This window comes from Rhinolophus sinicus, linkage group LG18 (assembly GCF_036562045.2).
Source record: "Rhinolophus sinicus isolate RSC01 linkage group LG18, ASM3656204v1, whole genome shotgun sequence".
Lineage (NCBI taxonomy): Eukaryota > Metazoa > Chordata > Mammalia > Chiroptera > Rhinolophidae > Rhinolophus > Rhinolophus sinicus.
The window spans coordinates 8,050,694-8,075,787 of record NC_133767.1 but is presented as its reverse complement, the minus strand read 5'-3'; the positions used below and the strand labels follow the sequence as shown (position 1 = coordinate 8,075,787).

Below are 25,094 nucleotides of genomic sequence, written 5' to 3'. Positions count from 1 at the left end.
TGTTGTATGCTAATCACTGGTCTCGTGTTATCACCTTGAATCCTTACAACAGAGGGAGTTGATCCAGTTAGTTTCTCTATTTTACAGATAACAAAACAGGTTCAGAGAGGTGAAGCCATCTACCCAAGTCTGCGTTAGAGAAAGTAATGGGCAGGTCGGAAATTCTAACCTAGTCGTTCTCATTTCAAAGTCCTTATTTTTAACCACAAAACGGGAAGTAGCTGAGGGTGGGGAGGTTTATGAAGCCGTAAGCCGAGTGGCTGGTTTGCAGCTTTAGAAAGATCTACAGGTTTTAGAATAAAGGCAAAACTCTTTGGGGAGAGGTGGTTTTCCATTGTTGTTTTTTGGGAGGTGGGGGTGGGTCAAAGGATCCCCCCCCTCACCAGGGTTACCACCATCTCATAAAGAGGTTTTGTATTACAAAAAAATGCGTCTTCTGAAGGATGCAGGCGCACCAGGAAGTAACTATTTGGTTATCAAAGTACAGCCCGAATTTCCTGCCCCCATTTGCCTTCTTCCTGTATACCCTTGTACAATAAACAACCTGTACAACTGTTCTGAGTGGCCCTTTTCCTGGCAACCCAACAACCAAATCACTCGGGAGGTCTGTGCTCGGCACCAATGTGGCCAGTCTTTCCCCAGTACACAGTTAATCCAGCATCACACAAGGGCAGAAAGTGGAGAGAAGCAGTTACTGTGTGTGTCTCAAAATTACAGAACTGAGAGCCTGCCTGTTTCCTCTCCTTCCTGGGAATCTACTTGAGGGAAGCAGAAGTGTTTGGGGCTGAGGGCCCTCACATTTCCTCACAACTGGAGGTAGTAACAAAGGGTTGGGCTTTTTCCCTGAGGGACGTATACACAGGAAATGGAGCTGTTGAAGCAAGTGGAGGAGGACGCTTTATCCAATTGTGCTCCTCAAGTTGGTGGGTTTTCTCGCGCTCCTAGAAGGCTGTGCCCTGGCCTGGGCGTGCAGCCAGTGAAGTATCCTGAAATATTACGTTGGCTTCCATATATGTAAAGTGGGAATAATAATCGCTCGTCTCTTGGGATGGGTGGGAAGATTGAATACGGTTCTGTGTGTTAGGTAGTTAGAAAAGAAGTTTGCAAAGAGAAAGCATTCAATAAGTATTAGGTACCACCTCACCACTGCAATCGTCCTTATCATTACCGTCTGCCTCATCAGTGCTGCCCTCACTCCATTCCTCAGCTCAGACGCCCGTGATGGCTCTCCATTACCTATAAAATCAAGTCCTAACTTTCCCCAACATGAAACTCCTACTGCAGACACCTCTCTCTCAGAGTTCACCACACATAACCCAAACACCTTTCCTCACTCCATCCCCACTACCCAGAAAGCCCTCCACTTTCCACCTCTCAGACTCTGCCCCATCTTTCAAGGCCTGGCTCCAGGATCCCTTCCTGACTGTTCCATTTCACTATACACTCTCTCCTCCGACCTCCTGCCATGATAACTGTCTTCCCATTGGTTCCAAGCCATGTTTTACTTCATACAATTAACCACCATTTATTGAATGTCTTCTGTGTACCAACCACTGTGTTGGATGCTTTAAATGCAGAGCTTCTAATCCTCCCCAGCCATTCCTGGGTTGTAGGCATTATTTATTCTCATTACACGGATGAGGAAATGAGGGCCCAGAGAGGTTAAGTCACTGGCTCAAGGTTGCATGGCTGGTAGAGCAAACAGAGGGTAGAGCTGGAATTTAAACTCAAGCCCCCACAACAACTCAACCACGCTGCATTGCACTATTTTATAATAATAGATACGTTTTCATGAATACATACCTCATCCCTTCAATTAGATTAAGAGTCCGTGAGGCTTAGTGTTCCTTCATCAATTTGATCATTCATTCAGCAAACATTTATTGAGCCCCACTATGTGTCAGGCCTGGAGGGTCATTGATCCCAAGGCCTAGCACACAATAGGGATTCAGTGAGAACTAATTGATTGACTGCATGTTTCCTTGTCTGGGCAGCCGAACTGGACCAGTACGTGTTCCAGGACTCCCAGTTCGAGGGCCTGAGCAAAGACATTTTCAGTAAGTTGGGGGGCTCTTGGCTCAGCCTGCATTTCCTTCCTTGTTCCGTGGGAGCACTGCGATACTGGACGGCCACCTTTCCATGGGGTGGTCAGATCCCTTCCTAACATAGGGGCAATGGAGGTTCACTTTGGGTGGCCATTGACTGTGTGTGTTGGGTCTTTGGTTTTTCTCCAAAGTCGAGCACATAGGATTGGAAGAAATAATCAGCGAGAGTGTGGAGGTGCTGGAGGAAGCAGGACAAAAGCGTCAGAAAAGACGTGAGTGTGCCCCTGTCTGATCCCACCCAGCCTTGCCTGAGTCGTGACCCTGCCTCAGCTCCAAAGCCTGTTGTGGGTCCCAGTTCCTTCTCTCATTAAGTCCTGTCCCGTCCGCCTGGGTTTGGGTATCCCACCTGCCTCTCCACTCACCGTTGCTCCCTGGTGGCCCAGGGGAGAAGCAGACGGCCCAGGTACAAATGGCCACTCTCCTGGTGGGTGGAGGGGGAGGTCTCTGTGCCTGGCTGTATTGATCGCCCTTTCCAAAGGAGCCGTGGGCTCTGGCTTCCTTTCCGTCCTTAGTCGTCACCCCTGTATTTGGAAGCACAGGTTTTAGAGTCAGCAGCGCTGGGCTTTAATCCTGTGTCTGCTACTGATGGTCACTGTGACCTTGGCACGTACCTGCCCCCCTCCCCCAGCCTCCTGCTCAGTCTCCCTGCCTCCTCCCTCTGTCCTCACCTGGCAGCCAATAGGAGCTTTGAAATGCAACTCAGATCATTTCTCTGCCCTGTTAATCTTCCAATGGCTATAAAATACACACAACATGGCCTGTGTGATCTGGCCCTTCCCACCTCTCCAAACTCCCTGGGAGCCACTACGTTCCAGCCACATTAACGTCTTCCCATGCCTGTAACCCATGTGCCCTTTCCAGCCTCGGGGCCTTTGCACTTGCTATTCTCTCTGTCTGGAATGCCCTTCTCCCACTTCTTTCTGTGATGGGTTCCTTCAAATCTTTCAGGTCTTGGCTAACCTGTCACCTCCTCCTGGAGGCCTTCCTTGACCACCCTTTTCACATAGGTTTTTCATTTATTTTCACCTTGTCTGCGTCTCTCGTAGCACTTGTCACAATCTAGGACTTATTTGATTTATTGCCTTGTGCCTAGTTCTCCCACGGTGAGGACAGGGACCTTGTGTTTCTTATATCCCCAGCATCTAGCACAATGCCTGGCGTGCAGTAGCACCTCAATCAATATCTGTTGAATGAAAATATCTGTAAAATGGGTATAACAGTTAATTGACTGCATATTATGTGCCAGACCATGTGTAAGTCCTGTACCAATTTATTTTTGAACAGGTAAAACAGGTGCATTGTATACAAATGCAAAATGTGCAAAGAATATTCAGGGAAAAGAAAATCTCCCCCCCTCCTCTATCTCCCTCGCCCCTCAGTTTCCCTCCCTGAAGACCACCTCTGTTGCCAGTTTCCTTTTTGCCTTGTTAGAAATATTTTATTTATCTATATGCCAGCTTTTTTTTTTTACTTTTTACATCAATGACCACATTTTTACCCACACTATTCTGTACCAGATTTTCTTCATTTATTGTGTCTGGAGGGGTCATCTCTGTATCACTGATGGAGAATTGTCCTGCCTCCAGGGGGCTCTTTCTTCTTTCCTTTCTGCCTCCCTTTTTCCCTCTTTTCCTCCCTTCCTTCTTTCCTTTCTTTCTTTATTGTTTACATTTGATAAATATTTCTCCCAACATTTTATTATGAAATTTTTTAACATACAGTAAAGGTGAAAGAATTGTACTGTAAACAACCGTGTATACCTACCACTTACATTCTACGATTAACGTTTGGCTATATTTGCCTTAACACGTCTCTGTCCATCTGTCCATCCCTCTATCCATCCACCCATCCATCCATCCATTTTATATTTGGAACATTTCAAAGTGCATTGCAGACACTAGTACACTTCCCCTTACATCCTTCAGCATCCTGGTCCTTTCACAGAGCTGCATGGCATTTCGTTGGTGGATGGACCATAATTCGTTTACCCCTGGCTAAGGGACACATAGGGATTTTCTCCATGGATGTGTTAAGTCTTTGATACTCACACACTGATTTCCAACGTACTCCTGCAAAACAGGAATCACTGACCCCATCCATCCCCACCCCCATTTCACAGGTGAGAAATCACAGGCTCAGAGAGTCTGTGTTGCTAGGAAGGGATCAAAAGCAGGTTTTTATTATTTTTTTTAAGTCAAACTCATCTTGTCTGTCACATCTGTGTTTCTGCCACCTCCAGTGCCTCATTGCCCTGTGAGCTTCGAGGTAGGGTTTGGACACCAGCAGATAGATGAAGGGGGCTGGAATGATCAATGGGAGGGGAGGGAATGGGAACCCCCAGGGCCACTTCCCAGCCATGTAAGGCAAAGCTATTTGTCCTGCTGGGTCCAGGAGCCCCTCCTGGCTTGGAATACCCCTCCCTGGGGCTGATAAGCGCTGTGTTCTCTCTGCAGCCTTCCCAGAGGAGCTGCCTGCGGACCTGAAGCACAGAAAGCTCGGTGAGCAGGGCGGGTGGGCCCAGGGAGATTTCTATAAACTGGCATTTGAACGCTGAGGTGCAGAGAGGTGAGACCACTTTTCCAAGATCACACAGCTAGTGAGAAGTGGAACTGAGATTGAAACCAAGATCATGATTCCATAGCTTGTGCATTTCAAGGGTTGCTAGGAGACTCAGTTTCTCCTACAAAGCCTCTTCCCTAAATACCCTCTTTTCAAATGCCTCAGTGACCCTCTTTCCCCAAGCTCACCATCTTCTCCCACCAGATGCTTCTTCCCCTCCCCTGCCCTCCCCTCATTTCCATTCCCCTCCCCTCCCTTCCCCTCCCTTCCACTGTTATTGCAAAGGTAGAAAGGCCAGCCCCTGAATGGGCACCAGACTGAGGGATGAGAGGCTACCAGTCTGATGGGAGAAGCCTAGTTCCGCCCTCAGAGAGTTCCGGTCTGATGCGGGAGATAGGGTCCTGCCCAGGAAGACGCCGGAATAACGGAGAAGTACTCCTTGTCTCCGAGGAGTCCCCAGTCTGATAGGGAAGGCTACCCTCTTAGATCTCCCCATTAAATGGACGAGAAAGACCCCTGCCTCAGTCTGATGGGGGTACAACCGTTCCTTTCTTTGGGAAGTGCATGGGGCCTCTTAGGGGCCCCCAAGGGACTTTGTGACTGGCTATAGAAGGTGGTAGGGGCCTGGGCCAATAGCCCTAGAGGCCTGATGAGGCCACCACTAGCTGTCCGTCTCAGGAAGTTCTCCCGTCTGGTCACAGGGAGAGGCTGGGGGCAGATGGCTGCAGGGCACAGAACAGCTACTGATAAAGCAGCTTCACCCAGGGCTAAGAAGAAGGCAGGAATTTCCTCCACCTGCCAGGAGAGAGATGTACTCTGCTCAGGAGCCCTCCCCACCCCAGGAATGCCCCTCCAGGCACCCACCCAGATCCCATGCAGCCTCTAACACGGCCCGTTTCTCACAGCCGAGCCCATCACCGTGCCCGTGGTGACTGGTACTTTCCTGGTGGGGCCAGTGAGTGACTCCTCAGCTCTGCCCTGCCTGTCACCACCTGCTCTGTTCAGCAAGGATCCAGCATCCAGCCAGACCCAGCCGGAGGAAACCACCCTGCCGCCTGGTATGTGAAGGGCTTAGAGAAGGTGGGCTTCTCCCCTCCTGGGAAGTGCCTGAGGAGTGACTAAGGTGGGGTCACCAGGGACAGGAATCCTGCTGCCCACCAGTGTCACCCACTTCTGCCTGAGCCAGGCCCATCCTTGGGGTCCCCGTCAGCTCTTTCTGTGCCAGAGAACATGCTCTGGAAGGAACCCGGTCCCTGGGAGGCACAAGAGGGAATCCCCCGCAAGTAGGGAATTCATCCGCGTTCATCAGTTATGAAAGCAGCTCGTCTCTGTGCCAGACATTCTGCTAGGCTCTTAGGGGTGCGCAGCGGGCAAGACAGACAGAGCAGACACTTTCCGGGAGATTGCAGCCCTTTAGAAAGGGAGTCAGATGTTACTCCGAGACTCACAAAACTGGATTGCAAACAACGGTGCTGTGGACCGTCCCCCTCACTGCCTTTGTCTCTTACAGCGCCCCCCTCCGGCTCCTTGTTGAGCTGCCTGAGTCTCCCGGCTGGACCCTTCCAGATCATCCCCGCGCTCCCCACTCTGCCCCAGGGGCTCTGGCAGATCTCAGGCGCTGGCACAGGCGTCTCCAGTATACTCATCTACCAAGGTGAGTGAGTGCGGCCTGGCCCCGCACGCTTCTCCCTGCTACCCCACTGCTCCCGGATCCTGCTCTCCCCCTTCCCCCCTGCATTTCCCCTTGTGGCCTATTACCTTCTCCTGATCTTCCCTCTCCAGAATACCTTTCCCTTTCCCCATTTCCCAAAACTCAAAGCAGAGGAGTAGAGCTCCCCAAGGTGGTCTGGGTGAGTGACCCGCTGAGTGGCGGTGTGGCCGTCTGTCTGTGTCATTTTCCCCCACTGAACCTTAGTTTTTTCTTCTATTTTTTATTAAACTTTATATATATGTATATTTTTATTATTATTACTATTATTATTTTTTTTTCTAAGGAGGATGCAGCTCACAGTGGCCCATGCAGGGATCAAACCAACAACCTTAGTGTTATTAGCACCGCACTCTAACCAACTGAGCTAACCGGCCACCCCTACACTCTATTATATTTTTAAATCCCAATATCAGTACATGCTCACTAACCAGCCAAACGCTGAGAGATGCTCACAGGAGTTACTGAGCCTCTCCCTTACTCTTTTCGTATACCTGTGAGCAGTTTGGTGACCATCCTCGCACAGCTTTCTCTGAATTGCCTTGTTTCCTGATGTTCTGACTGCCACACTGACAGGTGGTGAATTGTCCAGGGGGAGGCATGTGTTTGGGCTCTTAGGGGTGGGAGAGAGAATGAGGCCGGGGGATACTTCCACTCAGCGGAAGAGCATACTTTGAAGGTTGCATGCCTTCAAAGGCATGTGTAAGGCACTGGTGCCCTAGAAGCAGGGGAGCATTCTGGGCATCTAGGAAAATGATCCCTGACCGTATAGTAGAAAAAGTGTCATAGCAGCACTTGCCCTAAGCTTCCTGATGAGCTGATTGTATCCATTTCACAGATGGGGAAACCAAGACTCTGGGAGCTCAATATAACTGCAGAGTTCTTTCCTCTTCATCCTGAAATGCCTTTCTTTGGACGTTCTCTTCTCCTCCTAAGCCCCACAGCCTGATCTGGGATGGGGTGACCCCGTGGGTTCCTGGATAGACACCTGGTTGTTCTTACATCCGTTTCCCACCCAACGTAGGTGAGATGCCCCAGACCAGCCAAGCACCCCCATCCAGCAGCCCAGCTGTCCACAGCCTCCCAAAGACCCCTGAGCGGCCCGGCTCCACCAGCCCCTTCGCCCCATCTGCCACTGACCTGCCCAGCATGCCGGAAGCAGCCCTGACCTCCCGTGCAAGCACGACAGGTGAGGACCTCCAGTAAGAGTCACTGGAAGCAGGATTCAGGGCCTTGGGGAAGGAATTGCCTCAGAGGATCAGGTCCTCAAACAGCTTCCTGCAGGGACAAGCCGGCTGTGTTTATGTAAAACAGGGCAGGTAGGGTGGGAAAGGGGGACAACTGGAGGCTCCATGTCCACCTAAATGCGGCCACCAGCCTTCACCAGCTTGTCATCCAGCAGGAGAAGTAGCCCAGTGTGGCCAGATCTTCTGAACTGTCAGCTGAATCTACAAATCTTGATTTTTTTACATAGATACTGTGATTTTTAAAACATTGGTAAAAAATTGTAAAAGTACAGCTGGCCAAAGAAAGACATCTTTGAGCAGGATACAGCTTCGGGTCATACCTTGTGACCTCCACCTTGGGGACACCCAGGCCAAGTGGGCTCTTCCCGCTGGATATTCAGAGGACTGAACGCCCCAGAGGGAGGGAAGACCCTGGGTGCGCCTCACCTTCACTCTGACCCCACCTTCTTCATCTCCAGAGGATGAGATGCCCCCCACCCAATGCCCAGCAGCTCCCGAGGTCTCCAGCAAGCTTCCAAAATGGCCTGGTGAGTGGTGGCAGGGTCCCTCTGCCCAGAGTGCTGGAGGCCAGAGCCCAAATCTGACTTCACTCATTCACTCAACACATTTGTTGGCATGCTCATTCATTCATTCATTCACTTATCATTTGAGTCCGCCATCGTCTCAGCATTCATTCTGCCACTCGCTTACACTTAAGTAATGTTTATTGAGGACCTACCCCTCAGTAACCCCACAACACCTCGTTTAGGAGGTTGAGGGAAGAATGTGTGATTGAGTGAGGGATGAAGGAGGAAGGTGATGGTGAGTATGGGAATGAGAGAAGGTGGGAATGAAGGAGTGAATAAGAGAATGGCCAAGTTACTAAGTGCTTACTCTGTCCCAAGTGCTCTTCTAAGCACATTAGTTATATTAAATCACTAACGTCTCAAACAACCCTTGTATTAGCCCCAGTTTACAGATGAGGAGACTGAGGCATCGTGGGGTATATAACATGCTCAAGATTACACTAATCTGTGGTGGGACTAGGCTTTGAACCACAGACATGGACTCCACAGATTTAACTCTTAACACGCCACCGAGGGCCTCCCTATTGTGAATGAGCAAAAGAAGAAGGAGGTTAGTGTGTGAGAAGATGAGTGAATGAATGGGTGTGGGAATTAATGAATCCATGAACGAGCATCTGGGTCACTGAATGAGGCAGCTAATAAGGCAGTCGGTGAAGATTGTGTGGTGAACAGATAGGAAGCAAGAGATGGTAGCCAGGGTGACCTCTCAGCTGCCCTCATGGTGGCCAGTCCGGCCACTAGCCTCCTTCCCCCCACCCCCAACACATGCACCCCTTGGGTTTTTAGACAGTGTGGAGCAATTCTGCCGCTCCCTACGGGACAAGTACCAGGCCGAGCCCGCAGGCCCAGAAGGCATCCTGGTGGAGGTGGACCTGGTGAGGGCACGGCTGGAGAGGAGCAGCAGCAAGAGCCAGGAGAGGGAGCTGGCCAACCTGGACTGGGCAGAGCGGCAGCCAGCCCGCGGGGGGCTGGCCGAGGTGCTGCTGGCTGCTGGTGACCGCCGGCAACCACGTGAAACGCAGGTGATTGCCGTGCTGGGCAAGGCAGGACAGGGGAAAAGCCGCTGGGCCCGGGCGGTGAGCCAGGCCTGGGCCTGTGGCCAGCTGCCGCAGTACGACTTCGTCTTCCACCTGTCCTGCCACTGTTTGGACCGGCCGGGGGACACCTACCGCCTGCACGACCTCTTCTCCCTGGGCCTGCAGCCACTGCCGGTGGACAATGAGGTCTTTGGTCATATCTTGAGGAGGCCCGACCGCGTCCTGCTCATCCTGGACGCCTTCGAGGAGCTGGAAGCCCAGGATGGCCCCCTGCACAGTGCATGCGGACCCTCGGCGGCCGAGCCCCGCTCCCTCCGGGGGCTGCTGGCCGGCCTCCTCCAGCGCAAACTGCTGCGAGGCTGCACTCTGCTGCTCACGGCCCGGACCCGGGGCCGCCTGGCCCAGAGCCTGAGCAAGGCTGATGCCCTGTTCCAGATGCCCGGCTTCTCAGCTGAGCAGGCCAAGACCTATGTGCTGTGCTACTTTGAGCGGTCGGGGGCCACTCACCACCAAGAGAGAGCCCTGGCGCTCCTCCAGGACCAGCCACTTCTCCTCAGTCACAGCCACAACCCCACGGTGTGCCGGGCCATGTGCCAGCTGTCGAAGGCCCTCCTGGAGCTGGGAGAGGAGGCCGAGCTGCCCTCCACGCTCACGGGACTCTACGTTGGCCTGCTAGGCCCAGCAGCCCGGGACAGCCCCCCAGGGGCCCTGCAGGCACTGGCCAGGCTGGCCTGGGAGCTGGGTCGCAGGCACCACAGCACCTTGCAGGAGGACCAGTTTCCGTCGGAGAAGGTGAGGGCCTGGGCTGTGGCCAGAGGCTTGCTGCAGCCTGTGCCTGAGGCCCCAGAGATGGAGCTGGCCTTCCCCAGCTTCCTCCTGCAGTGTTTCCTGGGAGCCGTGTGGCTGGCTCTGAGCAGTGAGATTAAGGACAAAGAGTTGCCACAATATTTGGCACTGACCCCGAGGAAGAAGAGGCCCTATGACAACTGGCTGGAGGGCGTGCCACGCTTTCTGGCCGGACTGGTCTTCCAGCCTCGCGCCCGCTGCCTGGGAGCCCTGGCAAAGCCAGCGGCGCTCACCTTGGTGGACAGAAAGCAGAAGGTGCTCACCAGGTACCTGAAGCGGCTGCAGCCGGGCACACTGCAGGCAGGGCGGCTGCTGGAGCTGCTGCATTGTGCCCACGAGGCGTTGGATGCTGGCCTTTGGCAGCATGTAGTGCAGGGGCTCCCCGCCCGTCTCTCCTTCCTGGGCACCCGTCTCACGCCTCCGGACACCCATGTGCTGGGCAGCACCCTGCAGGCGGCGGGCCGCGACTTCTCCCTGGACCTCCGTAACACTGGCATTGACCCCTCTGGACTGGGGAGCCTCGTGGGACTCAGCTGTGTCACCCATTTCAGGTGGGGGCAGCAGCTAGGGAAAGAGGCTTCGTGCACTGGGCACCTGCTTTGGTGTTGGTGCCATGCTGAGATCACTCCGTGGGTTCTCATTTATTATGTATAGCAGCCAGGTTGGGGCAGAAGTGATTCCCTCTTTTTTTAAGATGAGGAAGCAGAGGCTCAGAGAGGGACAGCAGCTTGTCCAAGGTCACACAGGCCAGCGAGGGGCAGCATCATTCTTTCCATCACTATTTGAAGGGCCGCCATATGCCAGGCACTGGGCCATTTCTAGAATCTAATACTGTCTGCGTTTAGATTCATTTTCTTCTCTCCATCCCTGATGAAGCCATCATTTTGTCATGTGTAGGTAAAAGCCACAGCCTTCCCTCTACCTCTCTGCCTCCACTCTTTCCTCTTCCCCTCCACTTTACATTTCATCATCAGAGCAACCTTCCCAGAACTGGAATCTTATATTCCACCCCTACTTAACAACCCTTCCAAGACATGCCACCACCCTTAGGATGAAGTCTAAATTCCTTAAGTTGGCTCCTTTAAATCCTTCTATGATCTGTTTGGTCACTTCAGCCTAATCTCCAGAGAATCTCTCCCACCTTCCCCCTAACCAACCTTACCCAAACTGTAAGGTACTACACCATGCTAGTGGTTCAACCGAGAATTTAGCACTGAGCTTCCCAGTAGCCAACGCAACAAGGGAAATAAAACCACTGGTGGGGGTGGTGGGGGTTGAGAAAAAGGAGGACTCAGTAAGGGCTGGAGTGTCCATGGAAGGCTTTCTGGAGGAGCTAGGGATTCAGCTGAGGAAGGAGAGTATCTGAACAGGTAGGACGTCCCTTCACGGAGCCGCCCCTCCATTATGGTCTAGCCCGGTCGCTGTGCCTGGGTCTGAGGCCCTCCCTCCACAGGGCCGCCTTGAGTGACACAGTGGAGCTGTGGGAGTCCCTACGGCAGCATGGGGAGGCCACGCTACTCCAGGCGGTGGAAGACAAGTTCACCATTGAGCCTTTCAAAGCCAAGTCCATGAAGGATGTGGAAGACCTGGGCAACCTCGTACAGATCCAGAGGTAAGGGGGTGCGGCATGGGAGGTGGGCCAGGCCATGCAGGGTGGAGCCGTATAGGACCTAGGATCTACTTTGCCACTAGCACTTCCAGTGCCTCCTCTCCTGTGGGAAATCCCGTGCTCTCCCCCTGGCAGTTGCCGCCCCGAATCTCACTGCAGTCACCACCCAGGCAGAACCCCCAGGACTTATCACTCGGTCCCATTCCAAACTTGCCATCACGTATCTAATTCTTTCTCGGCTGATGCCAGGGTCATCCTCTCCCTTGCAAAGAGTTAATGAGCTGCCTTCTGCATCTGGTAACAGAGGTGACACCTATGGCCACCTTTCAAGGCAGCCAGAGCCAATATTGTCCCCATTTTATAGGTGGCAGAGTTCTAAGTTCCAGAGGGTGAGGAAACTTAACCATGGAACAACTGTCTTTCACTCGTGCCTTTACTGTACATTGTTTGAGTACCTACTATGTGCCGTGTGGGCTGGGGTTTGGTACGTGCCCACTCTGAGGCTCTTCTGTGACACACACAGTAATGCCTCGATAACGTCCTGTCCCGAAGTTTTTCTTTTTAACGGGGTTGGGGGTGGGGGTTACCATAGCCATAGGAAGGCAGTCTCTCTGGGGAATATGGGGCACTGGAGCAGGCATCCTGGGACACATAGGGAGGGGCTCAGCGACAGGCAGAGAGCTTGCTCCCACCTAACATTGCCCATTCTCTCTAGGACAACAAGTTCCTCAGAAGACACAGCTAGGGAACTCCCCGCTGTCCGGGACCTAAAGAAGCTAGAGTTTGCGTAAGTAAGCAAAAGGGTGGATTGTGTCGGGTCCTCACGAAGTTTCCTCTCCAGCATTAGCTGGGCTTGTGCCACCAGAATGCATGCAGATGGGTCCCCAGAATAATTCTAACTCTCTTGCCCCAGTTTCCAGCCACTAGGGCATGTCCAGTCTGGGCCAGTAAAGCTCTCTGGCCCATTTTCTGGTGAACATGATCATTGGAATTCAGTCATTCATTCAGCAGACCTCCTCAGATGACAAGGCCATTGTCCCCAGTCCTGTGTCAGTCCTGTGTCAGCAGACAGTTACCACCTGCTGGGACCGTGCAGACTTGGGGATTAGGGAACTTCCTGGAGGAGGCTATTGAAGCATTAAAGCTCCGCAGAGGAGTAGGAATAGGGGTGGGGGGAGGCCACGAGGGGTGGAATTATTGTTCTCATCTCCCCATTGAACAGATGCAGACACTGACGCCTGGAGTGTGTAAACTGTTTATCCAGAGTCACAAAAGTCAGGTCAGCCCGGCTCTTGCTCCAACAAAGGAAACACCTAAATGCGTGTTTGGTGCTTGTCAGGGAATCTAAAATCATCTCACGATTAGGAAAGAATTATTAAACACCTACAGTGCACTCAGTGCATTTTATATATAATCTCATTAATTTCCAGAGCTATTCTGGGAGATTGGCATTGTCTCCTCATCTTACCGGGGAGGAAATTGAGACCCAGTGAGGTTCAGTAACTTGCCCAAGGTCCCCAGCTGGCCACCCACAAGCTGTCTGCGCCTTCTGATCACAGCCCCGCCTGCGCACCAGAAAAAAGTGTTTCTTGTTTTGAACAGACACAGGTTGCCAAATTTGTGCAGAGATAAAAATGTTGCTGAAAAGAGGAAATGGATGAAAAGAAGCATCGAGGGCCCCTCTGACTTTAATTATTTTCAGCTTAAAAAGCCCCTGGTTCACGATCGGAACTGTGCTCTGGGTAACAGCGGCTGTGAGGTGGAACAGCCCAGAACCAGGAGATAAGACATCTGGAGGCCAGAACCCCTCCAGCAAGTTCTGAGGAAGGAAGGAAGGAAGGAAGGACAGACAGAAGGACTATTTGGGGTGTCTGACTGGCAGCCACTGTCCCAGGCACCCATCTGCCTGTGGGTCAGACTGCTCAGCCGCTGCAGATCCTGAGGGGCTCTGTTGACAGACAGGCCTTGTCTCATTCGGCCCTCATTCACCCTGTCACCTTAATCTCCTGTACTCTGTCCATTGCACACTGCACTCCAGCCACATGCGTCTCCTTGCTGGTTTGCAGTCTGACTAAGCGTGGTCCAGCCTCTGGGCCTTTGCAATGGCTGTGCCTTCTGCCCAGGACGCTCTTCCCCAGATACCTGCACAGCCCACGTCCTCACTTCCTTCTGGGTTCCACCAAGGGAGGCCTTTTCTGACTCCCGTTTTTAAAAGTTAAATTCCACCCCATTTGCCATTGCACTTTTCTCCGTATCACACATTGTCTCCCAACACCACATAGGTTACCAGTTTCTTTGATGAGCTGTCTTGCCCACTGGAATGTTAGCTCCTCGAAGGCAAAGATTTTTGTCCGTTTTAAACACGGCTGTCTCCATGACATGCTCTGTATGGGCCTGGCACACAGTAGGCAAACAATCAATATTTGATGAATGGATTCCTTAATCTTTCCAACAACTTCATACGCTGAGGGCCAGACTTGAGGAGACTGAGACTCAGAGATGAAGGGATTTGCTCAAAAGGCTCCAAGATAGGGTAGTAGCAGAGCCCAGATTGAAATCAGATTTTGGACTCTTATCTTGTAACTTTTCACTGAGGTTAGTGGTTCCCAGACTGGGATTTCAAAGACTGATAACATTTCAGAGTGAATTTGAGTGACTGTGTGCATTTTCCATCTTTTAATTTTTATCGAGTAAGTTCATTCAATCAAGCAAAAGAATACTGCTGACACCACCATTATTTTATCAAAGAACAAACATTTTAATGTAAAAAATTCCCCAGGACATAATTTCACAATAAAAGACAGTCCTTTCTTTACATTGAGTACGTTTAAGCATATTTAAAAAACAAAACAGCCTGCCATTGTCTTTAATTTTCTCATTCCCTTGAAGTCTGGTCAAAATGTCAATCCAGGCTGTGTGACCTTGTATGAGTTAGTTAACCTCTCTGTGCCTCTGTTTCCCTATCTGTAAAATAGGGACAAGAGGGGCCCTTAGCTCAGAGTCATTGTGAGGATTAAATGAGATCTAATCTGAGTGAAGGACACACTTTTGTACCTGGCACATAATGAGTGCTCAAGAAATGGTTCTATTTGTTATTAAAATGGAATGTCAAATAAGTACGCCATCTTTCTCTGGACTGGTAGTAGCCTCAGGCCAGCATTTGGGAACCACTTTCCCAGGCCAGAGCAGGAGAAGAGTGCATGTAGGTGTTGGCAGGAGTGAGAACTGGCTTCCCCACTCAGACATGAAAGCTGGGCTGCCCCCAGCTGGTCATTTAAAAGGACTTTGTGAAATCTGCCCAAAGAAGAAGGGATTGGGGGTCCCACCTGGTAGGGGTGAGGGGAGGTAAGGTACTGGGGAGCAGGGAAGGGGAGGTGGTCTCAGATAGGCCTCACTTCTCGCCCTGTCTCCACCCCAGCTGGGCAGAATCGAGGGGCCATGACTGTTTCAGGGTCTTACCTCTGCTCTTTGCCTCCTAGGCTGGGCCCTGTCTTGGGCCGCCAGGCTTTCCCTAAACTGGTGAGGATCCTCGAGGCCTTTTCCTCCCTTCAGCATCTGGAGTAAGTACAGACCCTGGAACCCTCCCCTCGGCCTCAGGTTCTGACATCTGCAAACCGCCCCAGAGGCGCAAGCAAAGAGAAAGGCCTTTCTCCCCTCTCCCCTCTCTGGGTCCTGCTGCTTCCTCAGCATATCTGGTGGGAGGGATCAGATGACCCCACCACAGGCAAGGGACAACAGATGGGAGTCCTCAATAATTAAGAAAGGGTGAATCCTTTTGTGACCTTTGAGGCTCTTTTCCCCTTGTGTGCTGCTCCCAGCAGCCCCGTGGGTCAGGGCGCATGAGCCCATGGTACAACTGAGGTCCCAAGAGCTTAAGAAAGTTGCCAAAACTCATGGGGCTCCCAGGAAGCAACATAGGGATTCAGGTCTTTTGGGAGCTAGAACCTTGTCCCCTGGCTGGCCACTTGGTACCCCTGGGGGATGCAAACTTGCTCTCGAAAGCTTGGGAGCAGACGTCTGCTATGGTGTGTCCCCAGGTGGGTGGATGGAAGGAGGCCACTGCTAGGTTGGAGGGAGAGGAAGGGTCAGGGTGCTGGCTGATGGCCCCCCGTCTAATTTCCCCTGCAGCCTGGATTCACTGAGCGAGAACAAGATTGGGGACGAGGGTGTCGTGCAGCTCTCAGCCACCTTCCCTCAGCTGAAAGCGCTGGAGACACTGAAGTGAGTGAGCTGGGCCTGCCCTTCCTGCTATATTTGACCACCCAAGGCCAGCTGGCTTTTGTGTTCTGTCATTCACTTATCCATTCAGTCACTCATTCATGTAATCATCCATTCATCCGTCCACTCACTCATTTCTTTAGTTAATCACTTATGCATCCAATCATTAATTTAATCAACGAATATTTAAGGAGCACCTACTGTGTGCAGGCACCGTTCTAGGCCCAGACACCCAGCTTTACACAAAACAAACACAGCCCCTGACCTCAGGAGTCTTCTAGTGAAGAGACACCATAAACAAGCAAACAAACAAATCCACAATTATAAAGTATATAGTGATGAAAGTAAACAATGTTTAGTGACAGAAACTTACACCAGGAGATGAAACAGAGACGTAGATTAGGACTTATCAGTAAAATATCAAAATAGTACATGTTTATTTAAAAAGAAAAAAGCTGATAGGAGATGGATATGATGCAGGAAGATCAATAAGATTTTTCTACTGAGCCTAGAAAGTATCATCAAAGTTTATCCAAACTCCACTTCTTAACCGTGATCAGAATGGCCACAGAATTCAGCAGAATTCGCTTAGGGATTTCCTTGATTGTTGTGGTGTTCTGGGTAACACTGTAAGCTAGATTTCCCTCCCTTACTCCTTCCTTCTTCCCTCCCTCCCCTCCTTCTCTTCCTCTTTCCTTCCCTCCCTCACCTCCCCCCTTCATCCCTCCCCCCACTTAAATTTCTGTTGATCACCTACATGTGCTTGGCTCTACTCTAGGCACAGGGTATACAGTACTGAACGAAACACATCCAACCCCTGGGGTGTGGAGCCCACAGCTGTAACACAAATAACATGAACACTTATTTAATTACAGTGCTGAAAAGTGGTTCAAAGGGGATGCTATAAAATCATAAAACAGGTGTGGTGGGGAGATCTCTCTCTCTCTCTCATCTCCATGCTCACCCCACCATCCCACTCAGCTACAGGACCTAATAGTATGCTGTTATTTATTGAGTGAGCATAAGTCTGCCCATTGTGCCATTCTCAGTTCATTACTCACAGCTCTCCTCGAGGTCCACTGTCACGTGTGAGCTGCTCTGGCCCACCTCATGAGGAAGTGAGAGTTTCTCAGCTCTGCCCCAGGGGTGGTGGGGGGAGTGGCCGATGGCTGCTGATGGGGAAAGGAGTGTGCACAGGTCTGGCCCTAAGCCCTTCCCCTCGCTGTGTCCCTGCAGCCTGTCCCAGAACAGCATCACGGACGTGGGCGCCTGCAAGCTCGCCGAGGCCCTGCCCTCCTTGGCTGCAACCCTTCTTAGGCTGAGGTGAGTAGGTCCCGTGGTGGGTCAGGCGCTGAGCCAGCGAGCAGGGGGAGGCACAGAACCCCCTTTGTGCCAGCTGCAAAGTCACACACTGGGACCCGGGAAGCAATCACCACAAATTGTTCTCTTGCATCAGTGTTACACAGCTTGGGAGGGGGGGCATCGACCTAAAGTCCTTCATGAACACAACCCCCTGGAGTTGGGCAATGCCTCTCTTTCTTCATCTGGAAAATGGGTACCATCCCAGTGGCCTATGGAAAGCACTTGGTACAGTGTTGGGCCTGATACACAATCAATATTGCTCCTCTTCCCCCCCTGGTATGTCGGGACTGAGCTTTATCTGGAGTCCAGCGGTGGTGATTTCTAGAAGGCTGACCACCCTCAGGCAGCCTAGTCTGGCTCTCGCAACTCACACACTGGGAAGTGCTTACACTGCCACCTTCTGGTATGCCTCAGGATAGCACCTCTTTTCAGCCTGGCCCATGGTCGTGCCAGGGGCTAATGAGGGAACTGAGAACTTGGACCGGAGCCCCAGTTATTCAGCTCAGCATTGCCAACTCTCTTCTTTCACCAGGCTGGGAGGAACTTCCCTCTCCTTCCCCAGCCCTCTTCACCTGCCAAGGACAGCCAGAATCAGATTCCTAGGGGATATGGCATCTGGTTCATGTAGTTGGCAATGTATCCATTTTTTATCTTTTCGTTCAGGGCCACCGCATGCAGCTGTACAGGTTGTGTACTGTGCAAGTCGTGGTCTACATGACTGTCACCTGCTAGAGTTGTGCAGCGCATCTGACGTTCTGTAACATCACCATGGGACAGAACCTGTGCTAGGAGCTAGAGCTATAACTAGGAAAACAACAGAAGTGCTTCTTGCTTTCAAGTTTTTTGCATAACAATCAAGTAGGCATATGCATAAATAAAATATTTTAAAAAGTGAGTCATGCTGGGAAGGAGACTAACAAGGGCCCATGAGGTACAGTAGGGAGGACTGAACTCACCACGGAGGTCAGGACACCTCTGTGGAAGTGGCCCTTCCCGTTCTGTGGGAAGCTCTGAGAGAACAGCATTCCAGGAAGACCAAAGAGCAGATGCAAAGGCCCTGAGGTGGGAAAGACATTGGGTCTTTGAGGGCCAGAAAGGCCACTATGGCTGGCTAAAGTGAATGAGGGACAGAGGGTGAGAGATGACGTGGGAGAGGTAAGCGGAGGCCAGATCATGCAGGCAGGCCCTCGTAGACCAGGAGAGGGTTTGCAGTTTTTCTACCGTGAATGGAGAAGTGGATGGGGTGTATGGAGGTGACACCCGATCTGATTTATACTTTAAGAAACCTCACATTTCATAGAATCCATTGTGAGACATCACTAAGAGGATAAAACGCTCTCATTATACAATGACACTGCATGGATTATTACACAGACTCTGATCTCAATGCTATTCACATATGAACACGTGCATCTTGGCATCAATGAAATATGGGAAGGACCCTCTGCCTGTGGGGGGAGGAAGGGCCTCCTTGGTCCTAAGACCACCCCAGGAAGAGATTGCAAAGCCCCTGCCAGGTGCCCACCCTGGTACCAGCCAACTCGTGACATCGGAGAATAGCTGGAGTATAGCCTGAATCCACTTTGTTACAGTGTAGACCTGCTGCTTTTACAGACAGCCCTGCAGTGTCGCCCTGAGGCTGTCATGGAAGAGCCATGGCCTTAAAATTAGAACCACAGCAGGACCTGGCTTGTTAAAAGGAGGCTCAGGAATAAGTGTGCAGCTTAAGTCAGCCTCAGCGACACCCGTCGAGCTATTTTCAACACTGCAAATGGTGGCTGTGATTTTACCACAGAAACCCAAGCTGGGCAGGTATTGGGCTTTTCTGTTCTCTTTACCCCAGTGGTGTCCCTGCGGATCCTGGAGTGAGTATGGGAACCTCTGCAGTGGGTGGTCACACCTTTTACAGCATCTCACTTAACCCTCATACATCCCCCTGTGAGGTAGTAATAGCCAGAGCTGACATGTAGTTCATTCCACATGCCAGGCTCATTCTATTTGTTTTACCAGCAGTAGCTCATACTACTTCTCACAATTACTCTATCATGCCCATTTTATGGAGGAGCACACTGAGTCACAGAGGAGTTATGTGAGTCGCCGAAGGTCACACAGGCAGCAAGCGGCAGAAGTGGGATTTGAACTCAGGAAGGCTCAGCCAGGAAGCTACGTCCTCTCAGTCCCACTGCTTCCCTGGATTCACTGTGTGACCACAGAGAAGCGGCCTCAGTTTGCCCATCTGTAAACTGGGACAGTAATCCCAGCTGGGTGTGGATGCCCTGGATTCTGCACCCCAGCCCCTGCCCTGACTTCTGTTTCTGGCAGCTTGTACAATAACTGCATCTGTGACGCGGGAGCCGAGAGCCTGGCACATGTGCTTCCAGACATGGTGTCCCTGCGGTTCCTGGAGTGAGTATGGGAACCTCCGCAGTGGTGGCAGCAGCCAGGGGCTTAGGGTTCCCTCTGGCATCATGAGAAGGGCTGGGCTGAGGTCTGGTTGTCGAGAGCATGAGGTGGCCTTGGTCTGGGGCTGGATGGTCCTGAGGGCCAGGCCCCAAGATGGATTTTTCTCCCTAGTGTCCAGTACAACAAGTTCACGGCCGCCGGGGCCCAGCAGCTCACAGCCAGCCTGAGAAAGTGCCCTCATGTGAAGACGCTGGCGTAAGTCTCAGTGGCCCCAGTGGGTGGCTCCTTGAGCCCTCAGCTCAAATCCTATTCTGTCCCTCACCAATGTGCAACCTTGGGCAAGCAGTTTCTGGCCTCAGTTTCTCAGTCTGTAAAATGGGAGTGATAATAATACTGTCACCCACCCCCCAAGCAGTTTTGTGAGGTTTAAATTAGTCAAGATATGTAAAGTTTAAATTAGTCAAGATATATAAAGCACTTAGAACAGTGTCTGGTACGTGAACATAGTCAATATGTTAGGTTGAACGATATGAAATTGCATATATAAACCATTTTTGACCTACAAAATTGGCAGTTTCATATGACTCAAACTTACTGTTACCATGATGTCTGATATCCGGTACTTTATACTCTTTCAAAGCACTTTCATTTATTACATGATTACTCACATCTTCTAAGAGGGACAGGGTGGATCTTACAGACTCATTTTACACATGAAAATAAGACACAGAGAGGTTAACCAACCCTTCTGAGGTCACAGTGCAAGTCAGCAGCAGAACCAGGTCTAAAGGAAGGGGTCTCGGGTTCCTAGCCTCTGCTGTCCCTATGCCCCCACATTGGTCTGGTCCTGCCAGTTGGAAAGTCCCCAAGGTTCTAAGCTGGATGGGACGAGATTTGGGGGCCGCTGTGTTGGGGGCTGCAGGCCACAATTGCATCTATAACCTGGCCTGTGTCCCACGCCCCCATTGCAGGATGTGGACGCCCACCATTCCGTTTGGCGTCCAGGAGCATCTGCAGCAGCTGGACTCTCGGATCAGCCTGCGATGATCCCGGCTGCGCCTGGGACAAGGTACCTGGGGTGGGTTTGGAGGGGACAATCACAGGGGCCCCAGGGCTCAGTGTCCCAGGAAGATGGAATCCAAAGTACCCCTAGAACGTGCACCATCTGGGGCCTCCCTGGTCTCTGAGGTGGCTCGGTGGAGGTGTCCTGAAGGCTTTGTGTCTTGGACCCTGAGGACCCTCCCTGTGTCAGGCTGGGAGACCAGGGAAAGGGCAGGGTGGGTGGGCCGTCCACGACCCACAGCCCTTCTCACTGGGAAGGTGTTTCTTCAGGGACTTCCAAACCAGTCACGCTGCTGTTTCAGCCCGTTGGCTGCCCCAGATCTCAGGCTGTCCTCACGGAACTTGCTCTGAGTTTCCTGCTTCTCACTGTGCAGACAACCATCCCCCGAACCCCTTCCTCTTCCAGCCTGTGAGGTCGTCCTCCAGACCCTCTGACCCATGCCCTCTTCCCACCGTCCCTATCCCCTGTCTCGACAACACTCTCTCCCTGTGTCCAGCTGCCCCTCCTGAAGCTTCCTGACCTACCCCCTCTCTGGACCTCCCACAGCACATTCTCAGAGGACACCAACCATGCTGGACCTTGAACTGGCTATTTGTGGACATGGCTCTTTTTGGGTCATATCCTGTGAGCCTCAGCGTCCTGGCACCCAGCCCTGCCGGCTGCACCGAGGACCCATGGCCTGCTCTGCGGACAGACCCAGGCCGGCTCCAGGCTTCTTCGGGCCCAGGTTGATGACAGCGCTGAGGTGTAGCGGCCCTGGCAGACGAGCGGGCGCCTGGTGGCAGCTGCAGTCCACCCGGAGCGCTGACATATTTAATGCAGGACACGCGACAGCTGTGGCCAAGCCCAAATGAGGGACAGAGGTGGCCACATCTCCGCCTGTCCAGGTTCCTGCCAGCCTGAGGAGAAAGCCCTTCTCCAGCCGCTGTCCTAACAGGACATGCTAGGTACTCTAAGGATACCGGAAGGCGACCCCCACCTGCTAATTCCCTGGCTGGGACAGGCTGGGACTCTGTAGCAGCTGCTCTGTCTGTGGGACTCACTGTTTTACACTAATTTTGTTCTCCGAGGTCAAAGCTAGGCCTGGCCAGAAGCACTGGGCCGTAGCAGGATGACGGCAGACGGTACTCTAATGGAGGAGGGGAGGGAGATGGACAGAAACCACATCTGCCTGTTTGCCCTCGTTTCCTGTGTCTTCACTACATTATAAAAGTCTCATTTAATCCCACAGGCAGGTCCAGTGTTTGAGTTCGTACCGTGATAACCATTTTGGGGTGCCCACTGTTGGCGGTGAACTAATGCATCACAAACCACCCTAGAGGTTTAAAACAACACACACCTTTATTCTGCTAACACACCTGTCCTTTGGGCAGTGCTTGGCAGGGACAGCTTGTCTCTGCCCCCCTCAGTGTCAGCGGGAATCATCTAAAGGCCCACTCACTCAGTGCTGGCCGGTTGCTGGGGACCTCGGTTCCTCTAAGGAAATGTCAGAGGGGGACCTCGCCGTGTGGCCTAGTTAGGGCTTCCTCATAGCATGATGGCTGGGTTGTAGGGTGGTCACCCAAAAAGGAAGAGGGTTGGGGGGGGGAGAGAGAGAGAGAGAACAGAGAAGCTGTGTCCTTTTTATAACCCAGGCTTAGAATGCACAGCATCACGTCTGACATGTGCATTGTCCAGTCTGACAGGGGCCATCGCTCTCCTCCCTCCCCCCATCCATCCCACGTGTACACACACACACACACCTTGGCCCAAGTCCTGTCTTTCCAGAAAGGGTTTTCTTTATGGCACCCTAAGATTTGATGGAAATTCATTATTAGGGGAGCAGCAAGCTCGAAGCAGCACGACTCTCGCAGAGGTGGGTGTGTCCCTGTGCCTCTAACCCCGCTGTATCCTGGGAGCTGTGCCTTAGCCCAGCTGGGACCCTGCCTTGGCCACAGCGAACCTGGAAGGGCTTGGCAGCTTTGCTCTCCACACAGAGAACTGCTTGCTTGACTTGTTTTTCACTGGGCATGGCCTGCTCGGTCAGAAACCCAGATTTGGGACAACTTGGCTTTCTCCTGGTGTCGGTGGGAGCTGTCTGTTCAGCTCTAGTGCACCAGCCCTGATGCCCGGACCCCAGACTCTTCCCAGCAAGTGGAAGTCAGGGGCAGGGAGGCCCTGAGGGATTGGGATATCTGCCTGTTGCAGAGCAGTGAGTGCCTTCCTCTTTGACCAAGCTGCAAAGGGTTTGGGCTTTAAATAGCTCGGGTATTACTCTTCAAGGTGTCCCTGCATTTGTGGACTTTGTGGCGTCTGAGAGGCTCCCATTTATGTATCACAGGGGTGGGCACCAAGCCAGTCTCCCTCCGAACAATCCAGGCATGTACTGCACCCTCAGCCAGGCAGGGCGGGCACCCCTGGATTCAGTGCTTTTGGTGTGTTCAGAGATGACAATAGGAGGTCAGAGGCTATAATTACTCAGTGATAACTTTACATGACAGCTACCATTTATTAAATAAGTTGATACATGTACAGCACTTATCACAGTGCAGGGATGTAAGTGCTCAATAAATACGAGCAATGATTATTACTTTGTGTCAGGCACCATGCTAAGCCCTTCCTACTCAAGAGGGACCATAGTCTAGGGTCAGCAACACAGACTCTGGAGCTCAACCACTTGGGCTCAATGCCCAGCTCACCACTTGTGCAAACTACTTTTCTGTGCCTCCGTCTTCCTGTATGTAAAATGGGTACAATCATAGTACCGCCTTCATCATGGGGTTATGGGAGTGTCAAGAGAACAAGAGCAGCACACAGCTCAATCCTGTTATTACATGCGGATTGTTTCGCTGTTGCCTCTCTGCCTGGAATGTTCTTCCCAGCTCTTCACATGGCCAACTTCTTCTCATCCTTCAGGACTCAGTTTAAAGGACAGCCCCTCAGGAAGGTATGCCAAACCACTCCGTTAAACACAGACACCCCCCACCCCGACCCCCACACTCCAACCTCATCACTGGTTTGTCTTTTTCACATTTATTTGTTGTGTTGTCTGCTCTTATCCTAGGGTGTGAGCACAAAGGACTTGCCCTGTGCTCCCAGGAAGGTGCCAGCACATAGTAAGTGCTCAATAAACATTTATGGAATGAATGAATAAGCCTCACCACCTTTGTTTTATTCATTCCACAAATATGAGGTCTGACAATTAAGCTCGCAAACTCATCCTAGAAAAAGTGCTGCATACCTCATTGCTGAATATCACTATGGTCACCTTTGAAGTACTCCCCTTGGGAAGCTATGCACCGACACCAGCGCCTAGTCCAGCCTTCCAAGCAATTTTGGAACTCTTTCTCTGGAATGGCCATGAAAGCTGTCATCGTATTACCCTTGATGTCCTGAATGTCATCAAAATGTCTCCCTTTCAATATTTCCTTTATCTTCAGGTAAAGAAAGTCACTGGGGGCCAGATCAGGTGAGTAGGGAGGGTGTTCCAATACAGGTATTTGTTTACTGGCTAAAAACTCCCTCATAGACAGTGCCGTGTGAGCTGGTGCATTGTCGTGATGCAAGAGCCATGAACTGTTGGCGAAAAGTTCAGATCATCTAACTTTTTCATGCAGCCTTTTCAGCACTTCCAAATAGTAAACCTGGTTCACTGTTTGTCCAGTTGGTACAAATTCATAATGAATAATCCCTCTGATATCAAAAAAAGTTTAGCAACATCGTTGCAACAAGTTTGCGAACTTAATTATCAGACCTCATTATGTACTGACTACATGGGGATGATGAGTAAGATACTCTAGTAAGTCTTGCATTTTAGTAAAATTTTAAAAATCTCCAGGCAGGGCTGTCGGGTATGGTTGGGCAGTGTGTGCACTGCAAAAAAACACCTGGACCAGGAGGTAAATCGGGGTTGCAACCCCGTCTGGGCTCTGCTTGCAGAGCTGTGAGTCCTGGTGTGGAGGTGTCACAGACCAGAGGGGCACCTGTTATGTCATGAGGTGGGTAAATTACTGTCTCCGTTACACAGAAGGTGTGACTTGCCTAAGGTCACACCCCTACAAAGGAGGCAGTCAAGATGCAACCTTGCCTTTTGACTTCTTTGGAGGGTCTCTCCGTGGGCACAGGCAGTGTGCTGGGATTGCTCCGAGCCCCAATCTGGGCATGTGACATCTGAGTCACTCTGTACGTTGATGGCATGATTCCACATAGATTTCAAATCCATGCATCTTTTAAACCCTCCCTTTCCCCTCAGGGCTCTCCCCGTCTCTCTTCTCGTGCTTACCTTGGGCCTCTCCAAAGTCTTCTGTTCCCATTTCTTAGAAGCCCTTTTTTGAGAATCCCATGAAGACAAGAGGTGCTGTGGCTGTCCTCGAGATCTGCCGGACTGTTAGT

General features: G+C 51.7%; 1 protein-coding gene across 4 annotated transcripts in view; it reads left to right on the top strand.

Annotated features, from left to right (window-relative positions):
- The window catches only part of CIITA (class II major histocompatibility complex transactivator), a 45,947-nt gene extending 23,996 nt beyond the window's left edge, over positions 1 to 21,951 (top strand). For 3 of the 4 annotated variants that reach the window (XM_074322573.1, XM_019714063.2, XM_019714062.2), the window contains exons 4-20: positions 1,995 to 2,057; positions 2,237 to 2,317; positions 4,559 to 4,603; positions 5,570 to 5,722; positions 6,175 to 6,318; positions 7,397 to 7,561; positions 8,078 to 8,146; positions 8,972 to 10,619; positions 11,522 to 11,680; positions 12,393 to 12,464; positions 15,157 to 15,237; positions 15,806 to 15,898; positions 17,132 to 17,218; positions 19,580 to 19,663; positions 19,832 to 19,915; positions 20,632 to 20,729; positions 21,270 to 21,951. In XM_074322573.1, the coding sequence (XP_074178674.1) occupies positions 1,995 to 2,057; positions 2,237 to 2,317; positions 4,559 to 4,603; positions 5,570 to 5,722; positions 6,175 to 6,318; positions 7,397 to 7,561; positions 8,078 to 8,146; positions 8,972 to 10,619; positions 11,522 to 11,680; positions 12,393 to 12,464; positions 15,157 to 15,237; positions 15,806 to 15,898; positions 17,132 to 17,218; positions 19,580 to 19,663; positions 19,832 to 19,915; positions 20,632 to 20,707 (3,104 nt within the window). In that variant the 3' untranslated portion in view covers positions 20,708 to 20,729; positions 21,270 to 21,951. Of the gene's footprint in view, positions 1 to 1,994; positions 2,058 to 2,236; positions 2,318 to 4,558; positions 4,604 to 5,569; positions 5,723 to 6,174; positions 6,319 to 7,396; positions 7,562 to 8,077; positions 8,147 to 8,971; positions 10,620 to 11,481; positions 11,681 to 12,392; positions 12,465 to 15,156; positions 15,238 to 15,805; positions 15,899 to 17,131; positions 17,219 to 19,579; positions 19,664 to 19,831; positions 19,916 to 20,631; positions 20,730 to 21,269 lie in introns of those variants that run through there. The other variant, XM_074322574.1, reaches the window with a different exon arrangement.
- The last annotated feature ends 3,143 nt before the right edge of the window (positions 21,952 to 25,094 follow it).